Source organism: Camelus ferus, chromosome 12, assembly GCF_009834535.1.
Source record: "Camelus ferus isolate YT-003-E chromosome 12, BCGSAC_Cfer_1.0, whole genome shotgun sequence".
NCBI classification, from domain to species: Eukaryota; Metazoa; Chordata; class Mammalia; order Artiodactyla; family Camelidae; genus Camelus; species Camelus ferus.
The window spans coordinates 18464105-18475241 of NC_045707.1; the positions used below are offsets into that span (position 1 = coordinate 18464105).

The window sequence follows — 11137 nt, forward strand, 5'->3', positions numbered from 1 at the left end:
TAGAAAAGTGGGGTGCCTGGGGTCCCAAGAGTTGGGGAGCTCTGAGCACTAGCTCAGTCTTCCCCTTCCATAGCTCCATCCCCAGGAGAAGGGCATATTTAGGGTGTTAGTAGGTTAGAGGAAAGCCATCAAGTCCAAGTAGAACCCCCCCCACCCTACTGGGAAGCATCAGGGCAAGAATCTGGCTCTGGTCTCTTTCTAGCTGTCTGCTACCCGTAGGCCTTGGTCTGTTGTGTCTGTGCCTGTCAGGCAGCTGCTTGTCTTTGCGCTGTGTCGAAGTGTCTGGGTGAACGGAGGCTGCCAGCACCCACCATTACCATATTGTTGGGGAGGTTGTTGGCTGATGCCAAGGGGAGGAGGGGAGGCTACTGGGCTAAGGGGGACTCTGAGCAATGTGCAACTTCGCAAAGATTCTTCCCCTCCTTTCTCCCTCTGGCTCCTCACTTCTGGCCCTGATTGCTAGAGAGAAGGCTCTTCAAAGAGGCTTTTCTGCAGAGAAAAATGGGGAGGGTCAGGAAAAATGGGGAGATCCACCCCTGTTCTCAGGGAGACTGGGAAAGAGAAAGCCAAAAGGAGAAGGACAGGTTCTTGGTTCTCTTACTTTGGAATTATTATGATTATTAAAACATTGTAAACTTTCAGACAGGGGAACAAAATCCTGTCCCTCTAACAAAATATATACATGAAGTTCTGTATTCGTGCAGTTGTCTGCTGGGGGGATATATGTAACCTTGAATGAGTGTAGGTCTCTGTTTCTAGATCTCTGTCTCCTCCAGGCTCTCTCAGACCCCCTGCATATATTTTTGTGCATCCTCATATATTTTTTTCTCTCTTGTACAAAGAGACCCCAAGGAGTCTAGGGAAGAGAATAGGAATAGAGCCTTCCTTCTCTCTAGCTGAAATTGTCAGTCTGTCTGTCTGTCCCCCAGCCCTCTGTAGGGGGAAAAAATCTTTTCCCTTGGAAGGAAGTGCTCAAATCTCCCTGTGGCTTCCAGGAAGATGGGGAGATTTTCAGAGGAAGGCCAGCTGGTGTGAGGCAGGCAGGGGCTTCCCTGGTTTGGCAGCTCCTAGCAGTCTCTGAGTTTTCAGGCTGTCAGAAGCCCGGGGCCAGCTGGAGTGAAGGGAGTCTTAGGCAGGGGTGGGGTGCTCTGGAGTGCCTGGCTTGGAGACAGCGTCCCTGATGGGCCGAAATTCACCAATGAACGACTTCTGAGCTTTGGGTCTCTCTGCCCCAATTTCCCTTTCAGAGCTGGTGGGCTTTTGAGGGGGGTGGCCACAGAGCCATGGGTCTGGGTGTCCCCCCTACATCCTGAGGAATGGGGTGTGTTCTCACAGGGCCAAGGTGAGGGCCAGTCTGGTGGCCAGAGTCCACCCTGGGGCCCTGGGGCCATGGATCATGGCTAAGGCGATGGTGATTATTTATTCGCTTCGCTGGAAGGGAGTCTTCAAAAGAAACAGCGTGAAGAGGAGGGAAAAAATTATCTCTCTCGTCTGCGGATATTAAGATGGATTTTTATTTCTTAAAGGACCCTCCCCGCAGAGAGCGCATAAGCGTAAACTTAATATATGCTCCGCAGCCCAACTCCAGAAATCGCAATAAAAGTTAAAACCTCCCCTACTGGTTTTTTTTAATTATGATATGGGAAAGAGGAGCAGGATTTATAGAGCTGAACTCTCGGCGTGTGAGTGTTTAAGACTTGCGGGAGAAGGAGGAAAAGGCAAGAGCTTGCCAAGGAGAGCCTTGGTCTCTGAGATCTCTCGTTGGCTGCGGGGGCTTGGGCTTAGCCGGCAGATCCTCTGTGGCCTCCTTGGGACCTCGGCTCCCCAGCACCCTCCACCAGGGCCCACCGCCTGGCCTCAGCTCGCTGGGAGATGCCGCCCTTCTCCGGAACAGGTGAAGGGCAGCGGGGCCGGCCGGGGACAGGGGGCGGCGGGTGGGAGCTTCAGGACAGTGGGCTTTGTGTGGGTCCCGTGCATGGGAGGTTTGCAGCCCGCCCGAAGTAGGACTGTGGCCCGAGGGTGGCCAGCGCGCTCCTTGGCCAGGAGGGGTGTCCGGCCGGGTGAGAGAGCACGGACAAGGTGGATTGTGTGTGGACTTTGGCCTCAGACTGAGCAGAGCGGGCTCCGGGCAGAGGCCAGCGGCGAGGCAAGCAACCGGATGTTGAGTCTGTAGGAAGGACCTTGAGGTCTGTTTGGTGTTTGGGCTGCCGAGGGGCGGCGACCCAGAGTGTGGAGCGCGCAGTGCGCGGGGCGCGGCGGCCAGCGTGGGCGAGGCGGCAGGCCCGGCACACCTCTGCAGCTGCAGGGCCGGGGCCGGGACGTCTGAACCGAGGCCGACCAATGGTCAGAGCATGAAAAATAAATGCAGTCGAGGGTCTTTCTTTTCCACATAAGAGGTCTTTTCTTTTTTTCTCTCTTTCGGAGATACCTGGATTTGGTCCAGAACAGGTTGCCCGCGGGAGGGCCCGGCGAGCGGTAGCGCGCGAGGGAGGGAGAGAGGGAGGGAGGGCGAGGAAGAGGGAGGGAGGGAAGGAGGGCGGGCAGCCGCGGCTGCGGTGGCCAGGGCTTCCCTCCCCCGGCGGAGGCGGCTGCCCTGCATCTGTGGCCATGGGGAGCCGAGGAGCAGGTAACGAAGGCGCTTCCCGAGGCGGGATTGGACCAAGCCAGAGGGACCGAGTCTTCCGGGCCTCTGCCCAACGCCCTGGAAGGGAGAGAAGGTAGGGAAATCGGCGCCCGCCGGCCTGGCAGAGAGGCCTCGGGGAATGTTGAACCTGTATTTGATTTAAGGCTCACACTCATGTTGTGAGTCTGTCTGCCTCCGGAGACGCTATTTGCCTGTCTGTCTGTCTGTTCATCTGAGACAGCCCAAACCCTATGCTGTCCTTCCAAAGGTTGAAAAAATCGGGAAAATTCGTCGGAATGTGCACTTTCATTCATTGGATTCTCTGCAACTCAGCGGGGCTAGTTGCTGCGCCCCCCAGTTGGAAGGGAGCATCCCTCCTGCTTTCTGGATGCCGGATCCTCTGGTTCCCTCCGCCATGGGTTGAGTTTCCGGCTCTAGGTTCTCGGGTTGCCCTGAGGTTTGAGGCCAGACAGCTCCCAGTCTGGCAGGGAGGGCGGGGGAGAGACTAGCGGCTCGGGCCCCTTAATTGTACTTCGGACCCGTATTGTCTCTCCTTTCGCCACCTCGGCTTCCTCAGTCTGGGCTCCAAAGTCACTGCAAATTTCCTTGCGACACACACATCACACAAAGATCAGGTAACCAGGCGCCCAGGGCTTCGGGGACTCCAGGCAGAGGGCACCCCTGGCTCTAGGGGCTGCTCCCCCTCCAGCTACTCCCCAGGCTGGGAAACCAGACGGGGTTGGGGGAGCCGGAAATAGCCCCGTTTGCTGCGGGGCGGCAGGGCAGGGGGCCGGCGGGAATGCAGGCCGTGGCGTTGAGAGGGCCACGTTCACAGGCCCTAGAGGTTTCACTCCCGCTGGGCTTAGGGGCTGGACTCCTGGTGTGTAGGGATCCGGGATACCCACCTGGGGTGGGGGCAGGACGCGGGTCTCCTCGCGGCAGGCCAGGAGAATTCAGTTTCTGCTTCCAGCGCAGGCCTGAGCTAAGAGGAGTTGTGTGTGGGTGTGTTTTTCCCAACAAAGAGGGATCAGGAGAGAAAAGGGGGGAAAGTCGAGGGGAACCAAAGAGGGGGCGGGGAGGAGAGGGCAGCGGAGAGGTGAACTGAGCCCAGTTCAGGGGGAGAAGGAAAATGAAAGCAAATGGAGCACGCGAGGCCTCCTCCGCGCGGGCGGTGCTGACGAGCCTGGAGCGGGCGCCCTGCCTGTGGCGGGGCGGCAGGGATGGCCCGCTGGGGCACCGGGAAAAGCCTGTTTTAAATTTAAACCGAACTTGACGGTGTGGATTGAACCGGAGGGAATTTAAATCACTAAAAGGGAGGTGCAGGGCAAGGGGAGGGGATGACTCTAACCTGTCTGTCTTTCTGTCTGTCTGTCCTTCCCATGGTGGTACTAGCTTGCTCTCAGCTGCACAGGTCTGAAGTGATGCAGTAAGGGGGCCCCTCCCACTTGAGGGGCTCTCCTGGGCCCAGTGCAGTCTTTTGGGGTCAGAGGAGCGCTCTGAGCACCAGAGTGAATGCAGAACTGCTAACTAAAGCTGGGATTTCCCCATCCCAAACAGGGACCCCCAGTGGCCTCTGGTCCCTTGGGTTGCCCCATTGGTGCTGAGGCAAATTGAAGGGAGTGGTGGGGGTGAGAGGGAGTCTGGGTAACTGGTGGGAGATTCAGCAGGAGTAACAATCTGGGAAGACAAACCACTCCTTCTTGGTGTCCCCACATCCGTCACACCCCCACACCTACAGGCCTGGACTGGGGGGAGCTTGAAGGCCTGCCTTAGAGCCCTGACCTTCCACCCCACCTCCAAATGCAGAGAATGGGGATACAACCCACAGGCAGTTGTGGAACCGAGAGACCTCAGCCTGGTGAAGTCAGGGGCTGCCAGCCGCTTCCAGCCCCCCTCCTCCTGGCCGCCTCTCTCAGCAAGGCCTAGGCAAAATGGGGCATTGGTTGGGAGGGGGCTGTGGGCGAGGCCTGCTTCCTGATCCACAGCTGTGTCTGTGTCTGAGTGGGGAAGGTCTGAGTTCACGCTCTGAAAGGAAGGTGACAATCTCCCCTCGGTTTCACAGGGAATTTGACGGCAGCGGAGAGCGTGGGCCTGGTGATCCCAGCTGCCCCACTGCTGCTGTCTCTGCTGGGTGGGCAGGCAGGGTGGGCAGGCCGCTCCAGTGCTGCAAAGAAGGCGGTGGCAAAAGGGGGTAGGAGAGAAAGGGGCATCTGTTTATAACCATTATGTCTGGTGGGGGCCTCCCCAATAGTAGAGGCCCATAGGAGAGGGGCTTTGGGGCGACTTTCTTCTAGGAAGACTGAGATTGGGGCAGATGGGCCCTGTTGCCTGGAGAAGATGCAAAGGAGGAGCGGGCGTGAAACCTTCTCCTTCCACATGTCTTCTTTGCTCCTTGATGAGAGCGTGGCTCGGACCCCAGCCGCCTGGGCAGCTGCCTGGACCAAGATAGGGTTCCATATCCCAGAGGCCTGTTGTACCCACCCCAGCAGGTCGCCCAGGAGGGGCAAGAGAGGAGGCCTCTTCCTCCTTTGTGTCCGGACAGAAGTGGCCGCTGCGCCCGGAGCCGGTCCCGCCGCAAAGGCCCGGCCGGCCAGCGGGCTGCACAATGCCACGGCTGCTCCGCCAGCCCGCGCCCTGCCCTGTCCTGCCTGCCTGTCGCCGCCCTTCCTCCAGCTAGCTCTCCGCATGCCTTCCTTTCCCTGCTCTCCTCTCGCTTTTCATCTTGCCTCCATTCTTTTCTGGAATTCTCCCCTCTCGCTTTCTTTCATCCTCATCCTTCGTTTTCTTCTTTCCTTCCTTCTTTCCTTCCTTCCTTCCTCTCTGTGGGCCTGGAGCCGTGCTTCAGTCGTGCTGTCTCAGGCTGTCTCAGGCTCAGTCTCTCTCAGCCTCTGTCCCTTGATATCCTCTTGGTCGCAGTCTGGCCCCGGGCCCTCTGAAGGCTACACATCTTTGCTCAGCGCTGCCAGCAGCCACCTAAGAGCCAGGCAGGGTCCCCGGCTCCGCCTGGGCTGGGGGAGGTGCTGACGGCGTTGGGGATTTGGAGGAAGCCTCCGCAGGGGGACAGGAACCTCCTGTCTTTTCCTTGAACTAGTGAGGGAGAATTTTTGATTGACAGCTAACCCAACTCCATCAAGGCCAAAGAGATATTCTGTCTCTTGCTGTAATTTGGATTTCCCAGACCAGTCCAATCCGGGGGAGGGGAAGACAGAGCCGCCGAGGGTGAAGAGGCTGAGGCCCTGGGTCGCCTCTTCCCAGCCGGGCACTTCTCACATCCCCCCCATGCGTCGAAATCCCAGCCCCGCTTGACCGAAAAGGAAAGAACCGGAGAAGGGGAGGAGCAGGGACTGGGGAGGGGGCCTGGCAGGCTGGGGTCAGTGCTTCGGGGCTGCAGATCTACCCTCCCCCCCCCTCAACTTTCCTCCCTCCCCAAACACACAAACTACACTCTCTGGGACACCTCTCTCTCTAGCCCTTCTCTTCCCCAGAGGAATCAGGTCGACAGAGATGCAGGAAAAAAGCAGCCTCCACCCCCACTCCTGGCGTTTGGTCCCCTCCTAGGGACAGGAGTGGGAAAGAAGGGCAGGCGTCTCAGGTCTGGGAAGCCTTGTCCTTCCCTGCTGCCTCAGAGCCTGTGTCTTAGCCTCAGCTCCTGCCTGTCTTCCCTAGTGCAAACTGAACTCCTTCCTGCTGACCGTGGAATTGCACCCCTCCTTCAAACTCACTCTGCCATGCCTAGGGTGCATCTGTCTCTGGGGACATCACCTGCCCTTCTCCTCCACCCCCAGCCAACTTCCCTGCCCCCTCTCTTGCACACACACTGAGAATTTCCTGTTTGCCTAAAGCCCACCTTGACTAAACCACCATGAGACAGTCTGAGGGAAAGCAGAGGGCTGGGCAACGAACCCCCAATTTGAGGAGGAGGGTAGCAACCAACTTACTGGGGGGAGGACTCCAAGTTGTGTGATCTTCCCTACAATCACACTGCCCCTTCCAGAATTCCTGCTTCTGACTCCCAAGAAATTGCTTTCCCCCATTCCTCTGTAGCTTTTTTCTCGTTCCAAAAACAGCCTACAATTTTATTTAATGAAAGACACATTTATGAACAATCAAATGATCCTCATAAAATTTTTATTGAAGGACGTAAAAACAAGCTACTTGCCCACGACTGAGGTCGCTCTCTTGCCTTGCCCGCTCTCACCCTGGCTCTCTGCAGACAGAGCCCTGTAGTGACTTCTTTTTGGGGGGACGGGGGGCAGGATGTCTCAGAGATGCAGTTGAGGGCAAAGGAGGGTGAACAAGCAGCAGGGATGGGGTCACCCCACTGAAGTTGTGTAGACCTCTCCTCCACTTCTTCAGGCTGGCAAAGAAAGATAAATAGATACAGACAATAAATTTAAAATGAAGGCGTTTGCATATCTGTGCCAAAGCAAAGAGAGGACTTCTAGTAACAAAGGTGTACAGGTCCCGAGGTCCTACCCCTCCCATCCGTGGACCACCTTCCCCAATCTTTCCCTACCCTAGATTTGGGGGGCTGAATTGGCCAGTGGCAGAAGGACGCTCCCCTTTCCCTGCTTCCCTCCCTCCACCCCAGCTTCCGCAGTCCCCTCCCACTCTCCCTCCCTCGCTGCTGCTGCTCCTGAAAGAAATACATACGTACACACTATTTAAAAACGCATTTTTAAAAGCCACGTTCCGAACTGACAATCTCTGATCTCGGCTCGCGCAGAGACTGCGGGAGCGTAGGGGCCGACAGAGACGGATTACGTCAAGAAATAGTTCCTCCACCTACCTCGGCCGGCCTCTCAGCCCCTGCGGGTCTCCCGCGCCCAGCTCGGCCCCGGGGGTCCGGGAACCCTGGCTTCAGGGACTGGCATTTTCACCCCATTAAGAAATCCTCCTGGGGGTGGGGGCGGAGGCCATCTGCTTATGGGTGGACATGGGCCAGGGGGTTCTCTGCTGAGATGCGAGTTGTCCTGAGGGGGTGGCCAGGTCCTTGGGTCCAGAGTGACGGACCCCCAGGAAAACGCAGGTCGCGGGGATCAGCAGAAAGAAGGGGGTGGGAGAAGGGAAAAAAAAAAAGCCAGGAAAAAAAGCCCCTGCGCATTGATCCGCGCCGTATTTTTGGGTAAATACGATCACGTGGGGGCCAGGGAGCCAATGAGCTGCGGGGAAAAGGCTGGAAAAATAATTACCTGCCTTGATTGTTCTGTGAGCAGATAAAAAGTACATATACAGTTCATACAATAATCTTATGTATGTAAAACCCTGTTACGATGTCGGCGACGGGGCCCATCAGTAACTATTACGTGGACTCGCTCATCTCTCACGACAATGAAGACCTCCTAGCGTCCAGGTTTCCGGCCACGGGGGCTCACCCCGCGGCCGCCAGACCCAGCGGTTTGGTGCCGGACTGTAGCGATTTTCCGTCCTGTAGCTTCGCGCCCAAGCCGGCCGTGTTCAGCACGTCGTGGGCGCCCGTGCCCTCGCAGTCGTCCGTGGTCTACCACCCGTACGGCCCCCAGCCCCACCTCGGCGCCGACGCGCGCTACATGCGGACTTGGCTCGAGCCGCTGTCCGGCGCCGTCTCCTTCCCCAGCTTCCCGGCCGGGGGCCGTCACTACGCCCTCAAGCCGGACGCCTACCCCGGGCGCCGCGCCGACTGCGGCCCGGGCGACGGCCGCAGCTACCCGGACTACATGTACGGCTCGCCCGGGGAGCTGCGCGACCGCGCCCCGCAGACCCTGCCCTCGCCCGAGGCGGACGCCCTCGCCGGCAGCAAGCACAAAGAGGAGAAGGCCGACCTGGACCCCAGTAAGTTGGGAGCAATTTTCCTTTACAACCCGCGCGGGAGGGGAGGGGAGGACGGGCGGGGGGGAGCCGGATTACAGCCCCTCGGAGCGGCGCAGGGAGCGCGGGAGAGGGGCGAGGGCGAGGGGGCGAGGACTCAATAAAAGCGAATTACCTTGGGGAGCTTTTAGGGGCAGGAAGGTCTGAGAAGGGGGCCTAGGGAGCCAGGTTGGGAGAGGGCTGAGGGGGATTCCTCTCTCAGGAGCTGGCTTTGATGAGAGCCCCCGCCCCCACGCCCCCAGTCCAGGCTTTTTGGCTCAGTCGCTTCTTTCGAAGAAATGCAGACAGGGCTAGGGGATGGGGTAGGGGCGAGATTCATTTTATGGTTTGAGGTGGGATGGAGGAGAGATGAGGAGAACACTGGGGGCAGAGAGGAAATAACCCCAGGGAGAAAAGCTACCCCTAGCTCCTAGACAGCATGGGGGTCGTCATCCCACTAGAGATTCATAAAGCAGAAGGTCCATGGGCTTCTCCCCCAGGAGCACTTGGTGAGGGGTTTGGGGTCTTTCACAGCCTGGGAACTTGGAGAGATCAGGACTTTCAGAGTTGAGGGAGATAAGTGGGGTCCCAGTCTCCTTAAACTTGAGAGTCCTCTTCTGAGGGTCTGCATAAGAGAGGGTTAGGAATGGGGGTCAGAGGTGAGAAGTGGGGAGAGGCATCTCCCCAGATTAGAGAATTATACACATACACACACCCCAATCAAGGAAACAGGAGCCTTTCTGCAAAGAAAGGCAGGAGTAGGTGGGGGGACAGGTGAGAGCTGCAAGGCCAGAGAAAGAGGGAAGAAGGGGAAACAGCAGGGGAGGGGGTGCAGCCCCTGGGTGTGAGGAAGTGTCTGGGGGAGTCCCAGGAGGGGGCTGCAGGAAATCCTTTCCTCCAGCCCCATAAGGGGCCAGGGCCTAATTATACCCCTCTGAAGGCTTCCCTTCTTGCCCTCAGCTACTCTCATAAACCTGAAATTGGAGGCTTGGCTCCTGCAGAGCCTGTCCTGGGGCTGGCAGGAGAGGGGCACTGGAAGCCAAACAGGGGAGCTAAGATATAGGGGAGTCTGTCCCCAAGGCCAGCAGCTCCCTGGGGAGAAGAGAAAGGCTTTTGCCATCCCAGCATCACCCTGTGAATTCGCCTCAGCAGGGTTGAACTCCGAGAGAGGGAGAAGGGCGCTGGAGAGGGTAATGAGGGGCTTGGAGACTCTCAGGGTCAGGAAGCAGAACTGCTGAAATTTCAGGACTTGGTCGTGGGCTGGGAGGATGGGAGGGGGCAGGGGAGGAGGGAAGTGGGGAGGAGAGAGACCTCGCTATAAAAATAAAAAACAAGAGAGAGAAGCGTTTATGGGCCTATGAAACGGTTGGGAATTTGGACTTTTTATGAGGATATTCTCGAATTACTACTCTTGAAGCTGAGGACCAGACTGTAGAGGCTTTGATAGCTTCGATTTCCTATAGTTTTAGGTGCTGGAAACAGAGGAGGGGGGGAGATCGGAAGGGGGGAGGATGCAAAAGGAGTAAGGGGGGAATTCCTAAAGCAAAACGTGTCCAAATTCAGGTTCAATTATTGGGTTTGGGGAGCCTGGCTGAGCCTGGGGGTGGGGTGGCAAGGGTCCTGGGCTGGAAAGGGGCTCCACTGACCCCTGCCTGTGTTTGGCCCTCCAGGCAACCCCGTGGCCAACTGGATCCACGCCCGCTCCACGAGAAAGAAGCGCTGCCCCTACACCAAGTACCAGACGCTGGAACTGGAGAAGGAGTTTCTCTTCAATATGTATTTAACCAGGGACCGTCGGTACGAGGTGGCCCGGGTTCTCAATCTCACTGAGCGGCAGGTCAAAATCTGGTTTCAGAACCGGAGGATGAAGATGAAAAAGATGAATAAAGAAAAAACCGACAAGGAGCAATCCTAAACCCTGCCCCAGCCTGCTGCCTCGGCACAGCCAAGGGAAAAACAAAAAAAAACCCCACAAAAATACCCCAACCCAAGCGGGAGACAGCACGAAAAAGAAAAGGAAAGAACAAGATAGAGAAAAGCCAATCAGCTTAAAAAGAAAAAAAAAAAAGGAAGGGGAAAAGGAAAACTCTTGCAATTTGGGAGGGTTCAGTGTTGAGAAATTGGTGTTTTAGAGTTAGTTCTACCCAGCGAGGAGGAGGAGGCGGGGAGAGAAACCGCTTTCTCTTCTCCCAGCGCAACTGAAATAAATGACAGACACAAATGTGATTTTTTTTCTCCTTTCTTCAGAGAAGCCAGTACTTGAATCGCTATATTTCTATTTTTTTTTCCTGTATCGTATTTGGTCCAGGCCATCAGTCCTCAGGCCTGGGGTGCTCTGTGTGCAGATTTTGTACAGAAAAAAAAAAAAGACACACACACACACACACAAGAATGCTTCCCAGCCCAGGAGCTGAGGGGCGAGGGTCGGGGACCGTGCCGCAGGCTGGGTCCGGCAGCGGCGCAGGCCGGCGCCTCGAGCGTGTACATAGCAATGTTTCCTCTCATCCTTAGAGTCCGTCCTGTAACGTGCTTCTGTTTGTTATGGTAGAACAGCTCTGTGTTAATATATCGAAGTCACTTAAAAAACAAGAAACCCAACCGCATCCAGTTCTCATTATTTCTCCTCCCTGTGGCTCCCAGGCTGCTGTTGTGGAGGAGGCAAGTGTTCAGGTCCTTTGGGGGAGGCCG

At 57.0% G+C, this 11137-nt stretch overlaps 2 protein-coding genes and 1 long non-coding RNA gene across 3 annotated transcripts in view; 2 read left to right on the top strand and 1 right to left on the bottom strand.

The window, feature by feature from the left end:
- Nucleotides 1–1500: 1500 nt before the first annotated feature.
- On the bottom strand, nt 1501–7551 carry LOC116667600. Its single transcript, XR_004324502.1, has 3 exons — nt 7413–7551; nt 3529–6980; nt 1501–2701 (listed from the first exon to the last, which is right to left on the bottom strand). It is a non-coding gene; the product is annotated as an uncharacterized LOC116667600 (long non-coding RNA).
- HOXC4 (homeobox C4) overlaps nt 2699–11137 on the top strand; it is a 60231-nt gene continuing 51792 nt past the window's right edge. The window contains exon 1 of the mRNA XM_032493021.1: nt 2699–2717. The gene's annotated coding sequence lies outside the window, so the exon portion shown is untranslated. The remainder of the gene's footprint in view (nt 2718–11137) is intronic.
- HOXC9 (homeobox C9) lies at nt 7544–10804 on the top strand. Its single transcript, XM_032493024.1, has 2 exons — nt 7544–8434; nt 10120–10804. The coding sequence occupies exons 1-2, from the start codon at nt 7897–7899 to the stop codon at nt 10362–10364; spliced, it is 783 nt and encodes a 260-aa protein (XP_032348915.1). The 5' UTR covers nt 7544–7896; the 3' UTR covers nt 10365–10804.

Coding starts and splice junctions, on each gene's coding strand:
- HOXC9 (XM_032493024.1), top strand. CDS start 7,897: ATGTCGGCGACGGGGCCCATCAGTAACTATTACGTGGACTCGCTCATC. Junction 8,435..10,119: donor GAAGGCCGACCTGGACCCCA/GTAAGTTGGGAG, acceptor TTGGCCCTCCAG/GCAACCCCGTGGCCAACTGG.